This window comes from Atractosteus spatula, chromosome 17 (assembly GCF_055471065.1).
Source record: "Atractosteus spatula isolate fAtrSpa1 chromosome 17, fAtrSpa1.hap1, whole genome shotgun sequence".
Lineage (NCBI taxonomy): Eukaryota > Metazoa > Chordata > Actinopteri > Semionotiformes > Lepisosteidae > Atractosteus > Atractosteus spatula.
In genome coordinates this window covers 18,797,573-18,818,696 of record NC_142722.1, presented here as the reverse complement: position 1 = coordinate 18,818,696, position 21,124 = coordinate 18,797,573, and the positions used below count along the sequence as shown (strand labels likewise).

At 44.8% G+C, this 21,124-nt stretch overlaps 1 protein-coding gene across 2 annotated transcripts; it reads left to right on the top strand.

Moving 5' to 3' along the window:
• The first annotated feature begins 32 nt into the window (after positions 1–32).
• On the top strand, positions 33–17,773 carry thoc5 (THO complex 5). 2 transcript variants are annotated; one of them, XM_088935451.1, is made up of 20 exons: positions 33–82; positions 1,419–1,535; positions 1,732–1,875; positions 2,723–2,836; positions 3,360–3,457; positions 3,757–3,903; positions 4,434–4,548; positions 4,947–5,079; positions 5,325–5,402; positions 6,178–6,218; positions 7,238–7,337; positions 8,841–8,949; positions 10,145–10,246; positions 10,814–10,910; positions 11,362–11,476; positions 12,986–13,089; positions 14,213–14,300; positions 15,108–15,223; positions 16,891–17,081; positions 17,559–17,773. In XM_088935451.1, exons 2-20 carry the CDS (start codon positions 1,443–1,445, stop codon positions 17,620–17,622), a joined length of 2,049 nt encoding a protein of 682 aa, XP_088791577.1. In that variant the 5' UTR covers positions 33–82; positions 1,419–1,442; the 3' UTR covers positions 17,623–17,773. The 2 variants fall into 2 exon arrangements, with proteins under 2 accessions (XP_088791577.1, XP_088791578.1); XM_088935452.1 differs by having other exon boundaries at positions 51–221.
• The last annotated feature ends 3,351 nt before the right edge of the window (positions 17,774–21,124 follow it).

Genomic DNA, 21,124 nt, shown 5'->3' with positions numbered 1-21,124 from the left:
AAGGTAACTGCGCTGCCCCGGGATCCCCATCCGGGTCAGGGGTCAAAGTTGAAGTCCTCCATGTTTTTTGGGGGAGTTTAGGGTAAGTGCTGTGTTTAGTGAATGAAATGTTACTTTTAGTTCTTTAAATAATACAGAGCCTTTCGTTGCCGAATTTGTGAATAGGGTTGGTGAGTGCATGATTTAACGGTGCATTGATGTATGGCTGTTTGAAGTCTGCGGTAAGCAAACGGCTTTTTCTTCTGTACGCGCATTTTAACTGATCGCTGCTGCTAAGGAAGAGCCTTTGTACCTTATTTACACTCCCTGCCCAGGAGATAAAATCTATAAAATGACTTGCAGATTAATTTATATTTGCGAGTTGTTATGTGCGTTGTTCCTGAAAACGGAAAGCCAAGACGTTGATCATCTTGGGTGATTATGTGAACTGTCGTGGATGCGATATTGGTAGTATTAACAAAAAACGTTTTTCAGTTATAACGATACACTCCTTTTATTTTTACTTTGATGTCCCGTTGTTTGTACTTGTCAGTACTGTGAGCTACTGAAGCTTTACTCGTTTCTAATATATATTTTTTGAATTCCTTGTTAAATCGATTTGTAATTTGTCTTTATAACTATGTACACAATGGTCACTAGTTCGCACGTTCAGGGCTCTGAAACCAACTGGGAATGTGTTAAACTAGTGAAAGATACAGGGCACTTGCTCTTATATCGTCCTCACTGTAGATTTTTATATGTGCAGCTTGAGACCTACTGTGTACCTCTTTCTGTCGTCTTGGCGTTTTAACAGCACAATTCCATCTGCTCTTCCTGAAAGAACTTGCCTGGAATTGGTGAATTGAATTAGCTAAGCATGCTGTTAGCGTGTCTTAAAGAAGGATAAGTAACTGTAGCCAATAAGGACCGAATGTCTGTAGACATTCCTTAGGTCTTACAATAACAGGCTGCTTAAGACTTAATACATGTCATTAACTAAATTGTTAAAGTCAGTAATTAAAAAATCTCAGGCCAAAAAATTACTTATTGGATCATTTTATGTTGCTCAAAGGAACTGAAACCATTTTGCTATAGATGGGGATCCACTTCGTGACCTTTGAAGTGTAGTAGTCCATTACACTACAGTATGTGCTTGTAGCCCCATTGCTACTAGAGGGAGAGAAATGGGAGAAATGAGTTCAGTTATATTAAGAGCGAAGCCTTCATTACTCTTCTGAACAGTCCCATTGATTCTTTAGTGATCAAGTAGTCAGGACCTCACCTGCAGGTGACAGCAGCAGTGTCCTGTTGCAGGCCTGGGTAGGTTCCTCGTAAGATAAAGCCTGAGCTTTCAGTTTTGTGGTCATCTTACTTCAGCTGGGACTTGCGGCTAGTCCATTACATAAACCCTGCTGACCCCTCTTCTACCCTCTCACCAGGAGCGCTCCTAGAATCGCCTGCAAATGTCGGCCGACACCCTGAAGAAGAGGAAGCCCAAAGTGATCCGCAATGAGGGTACCCCAGAATCAAAACGCAATAGGGGAGAGGGGGACCAGGTGAGGGTCGCTACTGGAACTGTCGAATCCAACGGCAGTGGCACTCGTGATGCAGTAGATGGCAGTCTGCCTTCTGGGCTGGCAGGCTGGGCTGTATCGGCAGTCAGAGAAGGACTTGGCGCTGAGACTGTGAAACCACCATCTTGCTACATTATGACTGGTTATTGATATCGCTGGTTATTTTGCTGTGCTGCAGGACGTGAGAGTGTACAATGAGGAGGTGGAGCTGGAGAGCAGGGATACCAACCAGGACTACACTCTGTACAAGCAGACCTGTCAGGACCTGGCCAAACTCATGGCTGAGATCAACGAGCTGAAGACCAGTGGCAGCAAGGACAATGTGAGCCATAGTGCGGCATCTCACACTCTGACATTCACACTCTAACCCAGAGCCAGGTCCAGCAGGGTAATTTAGGAATAGTCTTGTACTACTTGGTATGTGCTTTCGTTCTTGACCATTAATTTAATGCCAGCAAGTCTTAATTCAAGTCCCAGTTTGAATGCACTACTATGTTTGCTGGTTTCTGGTCTCCAGTGCTTATTTAATTAATTGATCTGTTTTTTTTGTTTTGACTTATGATTAACTGGATTCAACATTCAGTCCAGATTTTTAAAAATACCCCACTTCAAGTGTAGTATGCCTAACATACAAAATTTTAAGCAAACCTTAAAATTTCCCTTATTTCTGTCTAAACAGCCCTTAAGATGCAATCAGTTCATCAGGTTGGTTTCATTTCAGGCAAAACCTCTGAATAAGAGCAGGTCAGAGCTCGAAAGTGGTGAAGGATTGAATTTACAAATCCCAGCTGGCCTTATGAGAGTTGGAGATGAAAGAATGTGCCCGATGAGAAATCTTTGAGCGATTCGTCTGTGATGAAGTGCGGGAGTGTTGCAAAACCCAGAAGAGACAGTGGGCACCCAGGAGGGGGGCTGAGAGCCACTGCCTTAATTGATCCACCTGCGTGGCAGCAGGTGTTGGCCGGGGCTGAATTCTGCAATGCTGGGGTTTTGTGGTGGAAAGCAAAGTCTTCAGAATTGCAGCTTCCAAGTGTCACACTTTGGGCATCCCTACTCTGTTCCCTCTTACGGAATGCGTCCGGGCAGGAGTGGCAGGAGCTGCTGTTGACGCCCACAAGAGCTGATCTCCTGGATTTTCCGTTAGTTTCTCTACCTCCTGTGTCTTGCAGTCGGCAGAGATTGAAGAGAAGCGCATGATGGGGTGCATCCACTTCATGACCCTGAAGAAGCTGAACCGGCTGGCTCACATGAGGCTGAAGAAAGCCAGGGATCAGACCCACGAGGTGCGGCTGCCTTACGTTCCTGTTCTTGGGGGTGACAGGGCTTTTTCTGACCGCAGTCACTCAAATTGATTGGAAGATATGATCACTTGACTTTAATAGCAGGTCAAGTAAAAAAAATCAGGAAGTGTTGAACTTGATTGATTAATAAGCTAACGGAAGTGCAAACAATCCTTTTCCTAGGTTGCCAAGAAAATTTCTTTTCCCTAAGACATTGCTTGATTGACTTGGTCATCTCCAGTCTACAGTGTCAGTAAGAAAACATCACCCTTCCCAGCCTCATTAACATTCCTCCCAGAAAAAACGGTACAGAGAATGAAATGACATTTTTCATGCAATTTTAGGATCTCAAAATAATGAAATCCTGTTCACCAAGGTGTGAATTGTTTTCTTCAGTATTGTGCAGGTCCTGTCACTCACCCACATGAGTGCTGATCTTCTGGGTTTCTTTTAGTCCTGGAGCTTTCATTTGACTTACCTCTCTCCACTCTCCCTCTCTCTTTCCCTCTTTCCTTGTCCTGTCCAGGCAAAGCAGAGAGTGGATGCTCTTCACCTCCAGCTACAGAACCTGCTGTATGAGGTGATGCACCTGCAGAAAGAGATCAGCAAGTGTCTGGAGTTCAAGTGAGTGCCCAAGTTCCCGGGAGGGGGAAAGGAGAACCAAACAAAACAAAAAAAAACAAAAGTCAACCAATCTGACTGAGAGCCTTTGGAAATCTTGCTTTGAAAATACTGGAAGGTTAAGAACAACTTCTTTGGTGTCACTGTAACAATGTCGGGGAGTTCAGATCAACTCAGCAAGACAAAAACTGTGAATATCTCATTGCCGCTGAGGTGACAGATTTGCCCAGATCTTCACTATAACTCCCACACGTGTGATTATCAGAGAGAAATTTGAGATCCCTGTTTCCTCCCTCCTCCAGATCGAAGCACGAGGAGATCGAGCTGGTCAGCGTGGAGGAGTTCTTCAAGGAGGCCCCCCAAGAGATCTCCCGCCCTAACCTCACCAGGGAAGACCCTCACCAGCTCACCCTGGCCCGTCTGGACTGGGAGCTCGAGCAGAGGAAGAGGTACGTGGCAGACAGCTCAGAGGTAGCCAGCGGCTCGATCTGCTACTTGCTCTGAATGCTTTTTGCTCAAGCAAAGTCGGTCCTCACTCATAAGGAAGCGAGGCAAAACATATCCTGAACCTACAAAGCCATGTTAGACAAACGTACTGATGCAATCAGGATTCTCTACCGCACAAATCTTCCATCCCATAAATCCTCAGGCCTCACACACAGGAGTGGGAAACATTAGTAATTAAGAAATGCCTTTGGCTCAAGACATTAAATAAAGGCAAACCAATCAGTAAAAAGCCAGGATGTGCACCATGCTTTCTAATGCATACAAGATACTGTAAAAAAGTAAATAAAATGATTATCCCTCATCTCACAATTTACAAACAACAGAAAAACCTGAGTCAGTGTAATGTCTGTGTGTTCTTTAGCTGGCTGCAAAATGTCTGAGTTGTGAAAGCACTACTAGGGAGCTGTATCTTGAATGGGAGGCCTCTCTGTGGCATATCTGCTTCAACTCTGCCCTTGCCTTTACCCTGCAGGTTGGCAGAGAAATACAAGGACTCCTTGTCCAGCAAGGAGAAGATCTTGAAGAACATTGAGATAAAGAAGGAGTACCTCAGCAGCCTGCAGCCAGGCCTCAACGCCATCATGCAGGTAAGCTCCAGAGGGCAGCCTTGGCCCCTCTGTTCCTGCGTTGGGTAACCGAGCCATGAATAAGCCGAATCGCCTGCCCCCATCTGGAACATGACTGCATGTAGTTAGCGTACCTCTTGCAGAGCTGTTCAAATAACAGTAGGTGCCAGTTCAGTGGTTTCTTGTTTGGGCTCAACCTCAAATTTATCTGCCTCTGTTCATAAAAGTTGTAAGATGACACAGCTGAGAAAGGAGAAAATCATACTGTGCTGTATTATACCAATTTTAATTTGCTCTATGGCTGTTATTTTTAAGATTCTGCATGTTGAATGAGAGGTTCTCCAAAGCTACACCGAGGTCTGAGGATGGGGAGCTCCTCGGCCTCTGAACCTGGTCTCACTTTCTGTCTGCTCTGCCAGGCTTCGCTGCCGGTCCAGGAATACCTGTCCATGCCCTTTGAGCAGACGCAGAAGCAGAATGAAGTGGCGCGCCATCTGCCCCCGCCTCTCTATGTGCTCCTGGTTCAGGTCAATGCGTTTGGCCAGGCCTGTGGTGAGCAGAAACTTCACTCTTTCACTATCCCAGTATTATAGTAGTGCGATTTGCTTTTCATGGTAATGAAAGGTCTCAGTTTATAAACTAATTTTCCAGGACCGGTTAAGGGGACAGGATTTGGCGCAGTGCTGGGGCCTTGGGTTCAATTCTGGGCCTGAGGTGCTGTCTGTGTGGAGTTTACATTTTAGTCATGCTAATACAGCTTGGTGAATTTAGCCCTCTTGTTTTTGTGTCCCGTTCAGACAAGAACCTCTCTGTGTCCATCAGTGGGGATGTGGACGAAGCCAAGGCTCTTTCCAAGCCCCCCGAGGACTCCCTGGGTGAGTGTGTTTCCCTACAGCCACCCATTGGCACGCAACCACCCACACAGCTCGGGCTTGGTGAGACAGCAAAGTCTCCTTTATATATCAGTGCTGGCATCTCAAATGTCGCTGTCCTGTGCTCAAGGCACGTAAGACGTCTTACAGTAATAAATGGGGAGTTAAGACTCGCATTATGGAGAGAGGGCAGTGAAGAACTCCTGTACCAGAGAGCGTAGGAGTAGGAGTACAGTAAGGAACATGGTAGCAGTGAAATTTGACAGTTTTGTAGTTATAACTGTGCATCACTATACTGCCAGTCAGCCAGGCCTTCCTTTGTTATTGACAGGCAGAATTTTAGGCACTGCGTGTGAACAAGAGCTTAATATTCCATTGCAGGATTCCTGTTCGTTTCTGACAGTTACTTCAATGGAATAAGAAGCTGTCTCTCCCAGTGTAAAGTTCTGAAGTGGTAACTGTAGTGACTGGTTTATTCAATGAGCTCACAAGTGGCTTGTTTGTTTTTTCCCTTTCTAGCTTCCTTGCAGCTGCTTGCCTGCTTCATTGGAGAAAAAGATTCCTGGCTTAAAACTAGGATGCTTATTCTTATGTTACCATATTTTTTTTAGTTGTTTAGTTGTTAGCATGTTATTTGTGCTAAGCAGTTCTAAACCATCTGTAGTGCGTTGAACATTAATTTATGTTAAAACAAAACTCGTACTCGTACAAGAACTGGACACAGATTTGCAGTTTAGTCCCCATGTTTCTCCTGAAGTGACAAATATTTCTCTTCCAGATGATGAGAGTGATTCTGATGCAGAAGAAGAACAAAATACGGTGAGTGTGAGCCAGGGTTTGATGAAACAGTGTAGTTGTTCTTACATGCGTTTTTGATTATTTTCTAAAAAATCAGGCATATCTCATAACCCCAGAAAGGGCATCTCAAAGAACCACCAGGTAGAGTTCCTGTTCAGGTAGCATTGCTATTCATAACAAATGTTTGGTACTCGTATTGCAAAATGGCTAGCCCTGAAGCGTTTGTGAAAACAAACTTTTGCAGAGTAAAAGTTTAGAATCACTCTGTTGCAGAATGCCAGGGAGTTACAGTGGCACTGTGAATTGGTTCTACAGGAGTGAAAAGTTATCAGCTGAATTCTGTCTTGCTTATGAAACTCCTGGTCTAGATAGTAAGTTGTGGTAAACTTGTTACACTGTAGAAAAAAAAAAGTTGTCAAGCACTTTTCCTAAATTTAGTCCTGTCTCCAGTACTGAACACCTAGATTGCTTTATCAAGAAATATGATAGATGCTAATTAGTACATTTAAATTTTAATGTTGTTTCCTGTGCTGGTTCACCTGATTCATTCTGTTTTCCTTGTAATGATGCATGCACGCGTAATGCATTCAATCCTGACTTCTGTAGAAGAGATAACCACTAGATGTCATTACAATTCCACTCTTTGAATCCTAGGCTGCAGAACTATAAGGTGCTGAGTCATGGCATACTTGGTATCCCACAAAGCATCAGTTTCCTGTATTTTTAAAAATCAAGGCTCTCTCCACGCTAAGTAAAGGATTTTTACTTTAACATTGGTCCTGTTCAGTCATTAATACTTTGGCAGGTGGGGGTTGGTCAGAATTGTTTTAAGTTATGTGTACTGGCCATTCATGTCATGTTGAACTAGGACCTCTCGGTCACTAAGCAAGTGGAATTAGCCACGTACTCCTCACCTGCTGCTCAGCCTTTCTAAAAGGATATTTGTCCCTTTCAGGGGTGGTGAGTCTGTCTCTGCTTTTCCCTACCTGACCCAAGACCGCCCAGCTCTGTTCTTAGCACTGTGTTCTGATTGGTTGCAGAAGCGAAGGCGGCCCACCCTGGGCGTCCAGTTGGATGACAAGCGGCGAGAGATGCTGAAACGTCACCCCCTGTCGGTCTGCGTGGACCTCAAGTGTAAAGGTGAGCAAAGGAGGGCTGGAAGGATGCTAGTGACATTGGCAGGTTCTTGGTTTCTGTGCTGAAGTGAGCCCATCTGATTGTAGTTTAACATCTGCTGGTTTCTTTGTAATCAGAAGTCCCCCCTTACAGGGGAACCTATTAACTTCATCCTTTTTTTGCTACAGTGATGTGATTTTTCTAGTGAAACCTGATGACTTCTGTTCACCTCATATCATGTCTGAGAACACCGTAAAGCAAAGGATAAGATAGTTTGAGAAGCACTGATTTTCATAACTCATCTTTTGATTTTGATCTTCTGCATTGAATATGAAGAAAAAAACTCCCAGATGGGAGTTCGTCACCTAGTGTGTGGCAGTGCAGCCTGAGTGTTGTTTCTCCATGTGCTGTCAGCCAAAGCAAGGAAGGGAGCTCTGCATTGCAGGCGTAACTCTATCCTTGACTGGCTGCTTCTGGCCCTGCTCCTGCTCTTGCCTGGTGCTTTTCTTGCACAGCTCTGCTGAGACTGCTGCACACAGCAATCCATCAGGCCCTGGCAGCAGCAGAGCTTCTGCAGCACTTGACTCTGCATTAAAATAAAAAAATCCCAGCTTTTGAGAACTTGCAGGAATGCAGATATGGTCATGAAAAGAATGCCTGCTATTTTTTTTGTGGGGTTACAAAAGGCCTTTGGTAAGCTATTGCAGAAATGCACATTTTCTATGTTGTATTCTGGCTGTATCACAAAGGAATATTTTTTTATTTTTGCAACCCTTAAATTGACTATTAGAAGTTCAAACATAACAGCAAAAGGGTATATATTTCATGTAGTGGCGCTGCACAGGACACATATACAAATATTTGCAATACATCCCCAAATTTACTTTTACTTTACTGCTATTCTTTTTTCCCTATTTATGCTCACATAGGCAACACAACTTGAAATTCAGTCTGACCTACCATTGAAGATCTAGACTGATGCAGAAAAGTATAAACTCACATCCTCCAAGGCATAATAGCATCAAAGCTGTTGCTTTGTAACCTGTAAAAGCCTGTGAAGGGAAAAGATGAGCTTTAGGTCCAGCACAGTTCTCACATGTAAAATAAAATGTTGTCGCGCCGGGTGATGGCAGAGTCAGTTTGATCTGTTCTCTGCTTTTGCCACTTCATTTGCTTGACATTGTTTGTCTCTTTCATATGAAGACAAAGGAGCTGCTGTTTATTTTTTTGTGAAAAACAAGTGAAAGATGTCTCTAAACAAAGTGATAGCATTCTACACCAGGTGTCTGTCCATCACTTACTTCATGTGTGTGTCATTCAGGGCTTTTCCACTTGAGAGAAAGTTTGCCAGTGATGTTTATCAATACACCCAGCCAGTCAGAATGAAGTCTGCTGAGTGTTAAAAAAGTGCTCTGAAAGAGCTGTCCTGCGGCATACCGTCAGGCGATGGTGTAAGATACAGCGCAGACGTGCCGGCTCTTCTGTATGGCGGTGTCACTCTCACTCCCTCCTTTCCTCTCTCTGCAGATGGCAGTGTGCTGCACCTCTTCTTCTACTACCTGATGAATCTGAATATCATGACAGTGAAGGCGAAAGTGTCCACAGGGACAGAGCTGCCAGGAGCTATCAGTGCAGGGTAAGCAGTCACGGCTGTCTCCAGGCAGAAGAGCTGATCCGAGATGCCCTCTGGTTCTCATGCTTACTGGACTCTGCCTTTCTGTACAGTGAGCGACAGTGAAAGGCTGGCTGACCATAAGGGTTTATATCATTGAGAGAGTAAATGCCTTCTGGTTTCTCTGGTTTTCTTGTCTTCTGTTTTTTATTGCATGTGTGCAGTTTCTTCTGTAAAACAGGCCTACAAGGGAATATGAGTTAAGTATATCTGTGTTAAGCACAATGGCACACAGTGTGAGCTGGTGTGTAAGCCGTTCACTCATTCAGCATTTGAGCCCTTATGTTTTCAGCAGTGATGGTTTTAATCTGTTGAGATAATGGTTCCTTTTTTGTGTGTGATGCCTGTTTTGTTTGTGGTGCCAGATTTTAGTGTGTGAGTTACTGCTCGTTTGTGGCACAAGGGTGAAGGGTTTTAAAAAGTGTTCTTTTTTCATTCTACAAATTTGGAATTACCATTTTTATAATCCCTTCTCATTTGCAAAAGTGGGTTAATCAGTTTGATTTTACAGCAGTGATCTTCATAACTGCATGATCAGAGTTCTTATCCACATTTTAACTTCCACGGACAGCAATGTAAGCTCATAAGTGCCCAGCCAGATTCAGGGGTAGCTTTTGCATTGCAAGCGGAGGATAGCTTTGGCTATCTGAAGCCCAAATGACCCTAGCAACACTTAACAAACTGTTAGCATCTGGCCTATGATTAAACTTGCCCTCCAGTTGAGCATGTGTGTTAGTTAATTTTGCATTCCAAACCTTTACTTACTGGTTAAGTGGGGTTACAACTGATTTGTCATATCCAGAGCTTTTTTTTCCTCTCCCAAGGACAACACATCACAGCTTCAACTTGTAGACGTAAGATCTCCATGACCTTTGCGCCAAGTACCATTTTTAGTCATCCATAACATTCAATTTAATGCTTAATTTCAATAACCATAAAATGTCTTGCCATGCACTGAGGCTCATCTTTAGGAAGGAACTGGAGTGATCTTACATGTGCTGGGCTCTTAAACAGGATGATTTTTACAGTGTTACATTAGTGGAGTGTGTGTCACACCCTTGATAACCATGCAGGTACAGTCTGCGTGCTGCTGTTCTGGAGGATCGGTCTGGTGTATGTGTATAAGTTCCTAATCTTTCCATTTGGTATCTGTCTGCAGAGAGCTGCTCAACCCGGAGACTCTGCTGAGCTGTCTTTATGCTGGAGACCAAGGCACAGAGACGCCCAACCCTGCCAATCGCTACCAGTTTGATAAAGTGGGGTACGGCACCCTATTCAAGCCCTCCGACCATGGGGCACAGACAGGCAGGATATGAAAAGAGTGTGAGCTGGATCAGACAGCTGGCGGAACTTTGACCATCTGTCTCCAGTGTAGGAGGCATGCTTGGAGTTTGGGGGTGAACTCCCCCAGCAGCAACTGCAAATGCAAAGTAAAATGAACGCAGTTCGGGCGCATAATTAAGACATTTTGAAGGAGGATTCAGTACCTTTTGAGGCAGACAAAATGAAAGATAATGCCATGATTGAAAATGCCAACATGGAAATTGATTATTGGAGTATTAAAAACGGTGCTATTGTTATTGGTAAATGTTTTTTCTGCCTATCACTTCAAAAAGTTTTTTTTTTTCCCACAGTTTAATTGTTTCAGCCACTTGAATACAATAGATGCAATTAAGGATGCACCTGGAGTCAGACAACAGAGTTCATGTTAGTGTCTGGCTGCCTCTCGCTGTCAGATATGTGGACATGCCCATCACTGGGCTGCAGGACCTCAGTCAAGAATCTTATATTCCCTGTCACTGGCTGATCAGTGTCCATCTCTCTGCAGGATCCTGACGTTTGGCGACTACGTGGCAGAGCTGGGTCACCCCTACATCTGGGTACAGAACCTGGGTGGCCTGCAGTTCCCTACAGACAGACCAGAGGTAAAGCCCACTCAGCACAGCCGTCCTTTGCATTCACTACATTTCAGAAAAGCTGACATGGGTTTATTCTAATTCATACTAGGTTTATGCTGTATCCCGCATGTATGTCCTATAACACTCTCCAGTATGAACTATTTTTAATACTTCCTAATCCATTGTGCTTCCTCTTTGTAAAAGACGAGAGGGGGCCGTTGGCCTGATGTACACACCAGCAATTATTCTCCCTGTTCTTTGGTTAAACCTTTACAGTGCCCTCCAGCGTTGCATTTTCTTCTGTCCATGTGGCAAAACCAAGATAGAAGCCACTCTTTTCCACTTCACTTTATAGCCCAGGGTTCTGCCTGCTTTTGTGTTTCTCCCACCCCTGCTTTCACGCTGGCAAAACACTTCAAATTTTCAGTTTAGCCTTTTTATCGCATCAAGATCAAGACGTGAGACTGTGTTTTAACAGCGATCAACCTCCAGAGGGAGCTCTCTCAGCGCCAGTCACATGGAGACCACCATGAAGCTTCTGCGGAACCGCCTGCAGTCCCGGCTGGCTCTGCACAAGCAGTTTGCTTCTCTGGGTGAGCTCTTTGCCACAGGGAGCAACACTCTTGCTGTGGTTTAGTTATAGACTCTTTGCTGCTTGTGATCGGTTAGCCAGGCCTCACTCAGTTCTCTCAGACCCTTCATGTCTTCTGTTGTTCCTGAGCCTTCAATTGCTCAGTTGATGCAAGCCTCTATGATAACTTCAGCAGCTCTCCAGACTGTTTTAAAAGCAGAGAATCTTGCCTCCTTCTCCTGGAGTTGCTGTGGTGTTTTCTGGATGTCCTTTTCTCTCTTACCTTTCTAGATGTTTAATACTGCTTTCCAGGCTTAAAAATTGTGATTAGTGCTCCTTTGAATTAATTGCACAGTTTAGGCAGCTGTAGAAGCTGAGAAATGTTCATACATTCCATTGAGCAAATCATGGCAACAATTTGAAAAGGGGAGCTGTAAGAAATCCCACAAGATCTAGACCTTGATAATTACCAGACCGACCCCTGTGGGGAACTCAAACATTTGTACGTTTTCTGGTTTCCCTTTGGTTTTGTCAAGTCCATTTTCAATTTGCACAAAGTTTCCTGTCAGTGATATCCTGTGGTCACTGCCTTTTTTTGTAGGAGCAAATTCTTTTGGAATTTCGGTCTTTAAATTTGTTCGTACAAATGAAGTTTCTAGACAGATGGCCCACAGTGGGGGTGAACAAGCAAGTCTTGTGATGGATGAGCCCTCCATTAACAAGACCTGTGGGAGAGCTGTGTGCTGATGTAAGGGGCCTTGATAAACTACAGTACTGCGGTTTCACTCTTCACCGCCATTTGCGATAAAGGAGCAGTCGGCCTGTGTTTCAGCCAGCCCTCTGCCGCTTGTGATCATACTGACTTTGATCCATCTTAGATCCTCTTATGCTGACTGACCTAGCAGCTGGGCGTTAACCACAGACTGCTCCAGAAATCACTGCCGGGAAGGGACAATGGGCAGTAAATCACAGGGGAAGCTCGATTTAGGCACTGTGCAGTGAATCCTCTCCTAAAACTAATGAGCAGCCCTCAGGGGATTGTTTAGAATTGTGTAATAGTCATAATTTGCATGCTTATATAAATATACTTTTAAATTCCTATTACTGGTCCATTATATTACATTTTTGTCTTTTGTTCACAGACACAAAATGAGTAATTGTATATATGTACTGCAAATCAGGATAATTGTGTTAGGTTGCAGACATAGACCTATGTTATTGTAAAAGTAAAATGATAATTTGATGTCACAATATTTCAACACTGTTTTGTTATAATCGTGATTATAGCCAATAACAGCTGTATTAATATCACAAGTAGCCCCAAATCTGAGGTAATTCCTCTGCATTTCTTCCTGTGCTGCACAGTGTTTTTGGGTGTGGGCATTGCGTGTCATGTTGGCAGAAACAGGGCTGTGATCAGGGGTGGAGAAGGAGGGCTGGGGGGCTGGATGAGCCCGCAGGCTGTGGTTCTGGGAGACGCACTGCCGGTGTTGCAGGGGGGATGATGCCCGTTTCTGTCCTTGCTTTCCAGAGCACAGCATCCTGCCCGTGTCCGGCGAGTGCCAGCACCTTTTCCCAGCCAAGATCGTCTCCCGGCTGGCCAGGTGGACAACCACGACCTACCAGGATTATGTGGTGAGTAGTTGTCTGTCTGAAACATGAATGGAAATCTCCTGCAGAATCCGATTCGTCCCCCTGGAGCAGCAACAGCTCTCGCCCCCCGGGCTCTTGTCTTTGCACGAACGGGAGATCAAAGCTGCGATCGATTCTCAGTTGGGGTGGATGATGGCGTCGGTATTAAAATTCAGAATTGCCGTTTTGCAGTGATCTGCAGTCCCCTAGTTAGAAGACTGCTGTACTTCCGGCCCTAGCCCAGGTTGATTTGTATTGCAAACCCGTTGAAAACGGTTGCAGTGCTGTTGCCGAGACCTGCGACACCCTTTTATTTCCAGTTGTGATAGTGTCCTTGTTTCACTTCTGGTGTATGAAATAGTCCCCTGGGTCGACAAGTACTGCTTAGGATTTTTTGTATATTCGGATCAAATATCCCCTTTTTTCAAAATTGAAGAGATGCAGTTCAAGCTTGCTTGAATAGGACAATCCCCCGAGGCTCCATGTTGCTATTTTTTGAGCTGTAAAGGTGTATCATTTTTGGAAGCTGTAGCATTTTTTCTGGTTGAATCTAAACATAATATTCTTTTAATTAAATTATGCTAGTGTATTGTGAAGCATGATCGTGACTTGGCTTGATTTAAATTCCACCCATTTTACCATCGAGAAAATTCTGCTAGCTTTTTTTCATTGCTTGCCCATGTTGTTTTCCTGAGCCCCTGGGAGAATCTGCACGGAGCTTGCTGCAGCTCAGAAGCGCCCGGGCGATGTGCGTGGTGTGTATTGCGAGGTCCTGTGGGGATCCTGTTGTACTTATTAAAGGCACCTTGCCAGTGTCTGCCCACTCCTTTCTTGTGTTTTTTGACAGTTCCCTTGCAGCAGTTTCTGTGTTTTCCCCTCTGCCTGCGTGTCAGAAAGTTGGGAATAAGCTTTGGTTTCCTCCACACTTGAGCTCTTATTCAGTGAGGTAAAGGGAAGCAGAGGAGGGAAGAACACTGCCCTGAAATCAAGAATAAGAGGTTGTGCTGAGACCAGCGTGGTGCAGCGAGTAGTGTGAGGAAGCTGAAGAGGGTGGTTTTGTGGGGGGGTGTGACTAAGCTGAAGACGAGGTGGGAGACCATCAGTGACTCTCTGTGCCCAATCCCAGGAGCTGCCCTTCACCCGGCACGTCGTGGAGGCCGGGCTGGCCCAGGACACAGACCTGTACTTCATGGCTCTCATCGAGAGGGGCACAGGTGAGCAGGCCCAGCACCCGCACCGCAGCTCGTCTGCTCCTCGCGCGCTCCTGGGACACCTGCCCCGGTGTCAGGCGAGCTGCGAGTCCGGCGAAACCGCGCAGAGAAAAATGGAGAAATCGATGCCCATGTTTATCAGACTTAAGGGTTACCGTATAGCGATGCAGCTCGTGAGAGTTGTTGCTGTTTGCACAGTAACGGTAACAGGATCATGTTTGCTGGTTTTGAGGGGTGAGAAAGGTCAATCAATCAAATATGAAAGAGAAATTTAGTTACAGGTGCAGTTTTTTAGTACACATCTACCTAAGGGCCCCAGTCCAGTGCTTAGGGAAAAGGGCTAACAAGCTCATGATATGTCATGCTATGCAAGTTCCTGAACTTCCTTCCACCTGTTGTGTGGCTGCAATGAAAGGTCTTTATTTAGGCTGACCAGGGCCCTTGAGGAATATTTGACCGCTGAATGTTTGTGAGGTTTCCAATGTCCACAAATATCAATTTTAATTCTCTTTTTTCTGACAAGACGCATAACTTAACAAAGGAGACTGTGCGAGCTATGTGTCTGGCACAGTGTTTGAGCTTTAGAGCTGAGGGAATGAGACGGGAATGCTGTTGTCTCCCTGGAGGGCGGCGGGTACGAAAATTATTTGAAAACCCCCCGACCTGCACTGTGACTTCTTGCCTCCCTGTGATTGATGAGGAAGGTGCCCTATAGGAGTGGCTGGAAAACCCCTAGGAAAAGTGCAGGGAGCATCCCGAAGGCGGTCTGGGACTGCGGGAATCCTCACACGCTGTGTTCTCCCCCCTCAGCCAGGCTGCAGGCTGCGGTGGTCCTCAACCCTCGCTATTCGGAGGTGTCCCCTCTTTTCACCCTGTCCCTCAGCTGGAAGGGAGAGCGCAGTGGCCGCACAGACGATAACCTGAGGGTAAGAACAGCACACCTGGTGGGGGGGTGTCCCCGTCTCTGTCCCCGTCTCTGTCCCTGTCTGTGTGGAGCCACAGGAGAGACGGATTTCCCCAAGAAACTCCAGATAAGGTCAATTCATTCTAGGTGAATAGCTTGAGCTGTAAGGTTTTGTGCTCTTAGCAGCTGGAGATTAGAATATACTTTTTGCACAGGAGTAATTCACTTGTGTCATGGTAAATGAATGTACATGTTGTTGTTTTTTTTTACGGTTTGCCTCTGAAGCAAAATTGGAAAGTAACAAAACTTTTGCTTAGTTGGATCTTTGGATATTGGAAAGGGATGGATTCTAAGGAATTACATGAAGAAATTACAACATCCTTTCATGATCTTTATCTTTCAAAATTCCATATAAAACCTTGTCAGGAGTTAAATCAAACTCAGTAAGAATTTGTGTGATGTGGGAATGTACCGAGCGTTCCTTGCCTTGACTGTTTTCATCTTTCTGAACTTCTGTGGAAAAGACCTGCAGCGGAACTGTCATAAACTGTGCTGCAGTAGCCATCAGAATGACATCTGCAGGACAATCACATTTTGATTTTATTGTTGTATAACTAGGTCCGAAAAATAACTTGTTTTCCAAATGTATCCTTTTAATATGCAGTGGAGCAAGCCTGAATGAATCAGACCATGTGACTTACAGTTTGATTACTGTGTTCTTTAATGTTTAATTTTATTCCCTTGTGTATTAATTTTATATTCATCTAGGACTATGCAAAATAAACCCAATTGACAATTCATATTTTTCCTGAAAAAAATTCCCAAGTCGTGTGCTTTCAGATCTGCAGCAAAGGCACTGTTGGACTCCAGCAGCCAGACAGTGCTGAGTCAGTGGCTTTCCGTCCTAATGCAGGTTTTCTTTTATACGTTTTTTTAGACTACAAAGTTCATTTTAAATCACGAGTTTTGATGAACTAAAATGCATAATTTCTTCACAGAAGATTAATTAATTTGTCCCTCATCAAATGAATACTTTTCAAGTGTTTTTAAATGGCATCCCAATTTTTTTAGTGGAAAGTTGTATCTGAACTGACTGAACAGAGACCAGGAAGTAAATTAGAAACTTACTGTCTCATCTAAAGGACAGCAGGCAGTTCAGTATCTGGGTGTCGCAGTGTAAGTGGCAGAGTAGGACTTGAACCAGCAACCACCACATTACCGGACCTGGATCTTAATGAGGCAATTCGTCCTACGTAGCACCAGCGCTCCTTCCAGAAGCTAACATACGCTTGGGGTCATGTGTGTCAGATGCACAGATCCATCGTTTTTTAACATCAGACACTTCAGAAAGCTGCATTCGAAACTGAGCTCGGGAGGCTCTTCTTTTCTTCAGATGTCTCGAAACAGTGAGTATGAAACGAGCAGCCCGGCTCTGCGTTGAAGCTGATGCCCTGGCTTCTTGAAGCTTGAGATGAGATCCTTAGATCTGTAAGATACCGAACATCCAGATGAGCTTTCTGGGACAAATGACTTCCTCTCAGTTGTATCTGAGCAGCAGTCCCATGTGTTTTAGATTGGTTTTTGCAGACACTATCCAGGTTTGCCCGTGCTCATTTTCCCATTATGAGTTCCACTGGATCCGCACAGGGGAGCAGGGAGTAAGTGAAAGGAGTTGCGGTGTTTCTGCAGGCCATGGAGAGTGAAGTGAACGTCTTCAGGTCGGAGCTGCAGGGGCCACACCCAGGCCACCAGCTGCTGACCAACCAGCTGCAGCGCCTGTGCCTGTGCCTGGACGTGTACCTGGAGACGGAGAGCCAGGACGACAGCGTGGAGGGGCCCCGCGAATTCCCCCGAGAGAAGATGTGTCTGAGGACCGTGAGGTCGGTCCCCGGTGCCTGCCGAGTGCTCCGCGGAGCCCCTTCCAGGGCAGTTCACACCTGATCATGACCTGCCAGGTCCTCCGGGCCGGAGGGGCGAAGGCAGGCGGAGGTTAAGGTTTCCATTCGAGTGCATTGAGGCATAGACGCATCTTCCTTCTGTAGCTGTGCACTCATTCAGAAATGAACCGTGTCTTTCTGTATAAAATTTTAATTATATCCTGTGGACAGAATACCAGTAATCCCATCGCCAGTGCCCCAAAGAAGCCATCGCATGTTGCTCATAGCTGTCCTGGGAGTGCATTCACCTTGAACCCAGGCTATAATTGTGTCTGATAGAGCCCATTCCCCATGCAGTTTCTTTCTCCAGTGCTAGGTGTAGCTGTACTAAGGTTACTATATTCCTCTTCACCCGAGTTTCTTTTGGTGACTGAGCTTCTCCATTGCTGGGTCTCTAATTTGAGCTCTTGTTTCTTCCAGGGGTCCTAACCGCCTGAAACCATTCAAGTACAACCACCCTCAGGGCTTCTTCAGCCACCGCTGAGCACAGCCCCCTCGACCCCCTCCCTGCCCCTCCACAGCGATGCACATGGAGGGAGGGGCTGATGTGGACTGAAGTCTTCGCTGCTGTTCTGCATCTTTTAGATGGTGTCCTTACATGTCTGGTTTGACTAATAAAACTTCCTTTCTCACTCTCCTGCTTTATTCCTCTGCATCATGGCAGTCCTAATGTGCAGGGTATTCAACTCCCCCGTGTCAGATGGACGGTGGGAAGGAAGATGTCCACAGTTGTCTACAGGAGAGAAAAGTGAGGAATATTTTCCGCACATTCTCCCATTCTCCCGTTTCAAGGACAGATTGAGACTGTGGCTGGAATGTCCACACCCCTCTGCTCCCGTGCTCAGACTTGTTCTCCCCTTTTCCTGGCTGCAGTGTTTTACAGAAGATGCACAATGAGACTGAAGTGTGACCAGCTCTCCCAAAACATGACTAAAGAGGAAAATTCTCAATATCGGGCTTTTGATTCTGGGTGGTTTGTTCTCACAGCTGCTTGATTTCGCAAGCTAATAGAAGTGTGGTCACCAGCTCCTTTAGGAGCTCTCTTTTAAATCCTCCTGGTACGAGTTGTATATCCTGGTATCCTGTTTGATAAGTTAACCCAGAAGAGTCCAGTTTTGTGAGCCTTTCCTCCACCCTCTGAAGGTTTCTAATTTCAGTTCTGTTTCTTCTTTGAAAGCAACCCTCCTTTGAACACTTTAAACACCCTTCAAATGAATTGCAAATACGTCTTGTGCAATGTTTCCTTTACTGAGCATTTTTTAACCCCATACCCACATACAGTATGCAGCAGGAAGCTAAGCTATGATTGTTGTACATTATCAGTCTTTACCTGTTCCAAGACAGATGTGCCATAATAAGAGCGATGGAGAGTTCTCTCCAGTTAAGCCTGTCTCTCTAGAGGACTGCAGCCTCCCTGCTTGTCTCTGTCTCCCCCCTTCCTGTCCTCTCAGCACCACTGAGAGCAACAAAGCAGTTATAAATAGACCTACTGGGTCTGCAGTGCACCAGCGCTGATTAGCATTCTGACGTACTTCAGCTCTGCTGCTCGCTGAGTCATTGAAAAGAAGCCCTCTGCAAAACTGGGGAAGCGTGCAATCCTCTCCTTTCTCCTGGGACCCACTGACTGACAGAGCCTTAAAGATACCCACGCATGCAGTGGCACATGTGCAGCACAAGTGCTTCACGGCATTAAGGATATCCTTTATCCATAATAGTTATGTTACATTGATTCCTTTTCTGGTTCTTTACTCCTGAAATTGGAGTCAGCCAATCCACAGTCATCAACTCGATGTGACTATTGCTTGAAATTCGCTGCCTGTCTCAGGTACCTCCCTGAGATACTTGTATTTGCTCTGAATTTCTGAGAACTAATAGTGCACACAGACTGTCCATTCAACTAATTGTGCAATTTGTCAAAGTCATTTTTTGACTTAAGTTTGATTAAAATTCACTTCCATCAAAGACACCCATCTTTACAAGGGGGTAAATACTTTTGCGAGGCGGTACAGTGGCACAGTGATTAGCATTGCTGCCTTGTACTGGCACCCTGGGTTCAGTTCCTGGGCTGCTGTCTATGTGGAGTTTGTATGTTCTCCTGGTGTTTGCATGGGTTTCCTCCAGGTGCTCCAGTTTCCTCCCACAGGTCAGATATTCTGGCAGGTTAATCCGCCTCTCTGAGAACTGGCCCTGGTGTGAGTGTGTGTCTGTGTGGCTGTCTGTCCTGAAATGGACTGGCAGCCCATCTGGGCAGCACCCTGCCTTGTGCCCGTTATGTGCCAAGATTTATTTGGATAAAGTGGCTGGAAAATGGAGGGGTGGAATAGTTTCACAAGGCACTATACACAGCGAAGTCACTGTATGTGTATACCACCCAAAAATGAAACAGGTCACCACTGATAGAAATGCATAGTCCTGACAAAACTTCCACATATTTATTTCCGAGCTTGCACACCACAAAACGGCCATTCTTCACTCTTCTCCTCTTTTAGGTATTCAAATGTCCTTCTCTAATATTCAGAGGAGTACGGCTTGGCTGAATGATTAATTTTCTTTGCATAGCAATTGTTTCTACTTTATAATTTGCTGCGCTTTGTAAGCTTTAATAAATTGAAGCTGTATTCTATTTTTCTCATTTTTTAATTTGCTTCTTCTTGGCTTTAATGAGATTGATTGCCTCCAGAACAGTAGCTACTTATTCTTTCCTAGTGCAATGCCTCAAGATCTGAAACTATGCTCACACATGCAAGGCCACAGTGCACTATAACAGTACAGAACAAACTTCTCCTGAAATGTTACTAATAGATGGTGAGGTTTTCTGGCCAAGGGCAAATTCAGATGGTTATTTGCAGGCTGAAGGATGACATACATGGCAGAAGACCAAAATTGGATTTTAGGACGAGAAGGGAGCCCGTTAGTACTGTGTGTTTTGGCGCTGTCTACGAAAGTGAATGTCAACGCAGACATTGATGGGAGTCTAATTTTAAAGCTGTCTTTCGTGTGGTATTATCACCTACTGGCACAGATTTGAGGCCACTGAAACATTAACAAACCTCTCAGCTTCACTTTCTAAGTATCACTTGGCCTTCAAACATCTTATTGTCATCATTATGTCGGATCCCTGGCAAAGTGACATAAAAAGTGGGCTTTGTTTCAGTAAGCAGATGGATTCCAAGTATCAAAGACATCGAAACCAGAGTGGATGAGTCCAACTAGGTTTAGATTCTAATGTTAATAAATCAACCGAAAACCAGAAGCATTGAATTAGAAAAGGCCTGTAAGAACATGCTGGAGTAAACTGTATTGACATTGAAGGTTTTGTGGAGTTGTTTCTAGGTATGCGTATTGGAAAGCAAGGCAGAGTTGCTCTTGACTCGCAGGTGAAGAGATAGCCCCAGTTAGGACTCAAGTCATATTGCACGCTCAGACCACTCAAGCCAAATCCTGGTTATTGTAACTCTCTAGAAGAAACTGTGTTCAGTCCCCTTCTTTCCTCCGAAAAAGAGTAACAAAACCCTTTTCCCTCTCTCTGAAACAGCAGCTTTTTTTAACCTGCCTCATTAATCCTCCACAGGGCCTGATACAGAGAGTCTAATTCATCACGGGTCTCTATAAAGCCTCATCAATATGCATAAGGACCGGAGCCCAGGCTTAACTTGTATTCCTACAGACAGAAGAGCATTCATGATGAATGAAAACTGGGATGAACCAGTAATATAAGATCACCGGAGTTATAAATATTGATGTTTCCTATGACCCTTCTCTCAAAGGTATAAAGATTAATGTTTTGATACATTTCTTCTTTACAGCAGGCAGATGTTAAAGGCATAGGTCTGTCAGCACTGATTACAATTAGGCCCACTCTGGCTCACTTAAATTAATGTAAGTGGTCCAGTAAGTGATCATTTAAGTACTTGGAAAGACTGTCTTGCCTCACAAGGTGAATATAACTTTCATACATAGTGTATTCATTCAACGTAAAAATTGCA

What these genes read in the sequence shown, in the direction of transcription:
- thoc5 (XM_088935451.1), top strand. Translation starts at nt 1,443, where the DNA reads ATGTCGGCCGACACCCTGAAGAAGAGGAAGCCCAAAGTGATCCGCAAT. An exon ending in GCCTCAACGCCATCATGCAG is followed by an intron (nt 4,549 to 4,946) that starts GTAAGCTCCAGA and finishes CTGCTCTGCCAG; the next exon opens with GCTTCGCTGCCGGTCCAGGA. An exon ending in TCCCTACAGACAGACCAGAG is followed by an intron (nt 10,911 to 11,361) that starts GTAAAGCCCACT and finishes GTGTTTTAACAG; the next exon opens with CGATCAACCTCCAGAGGGAG.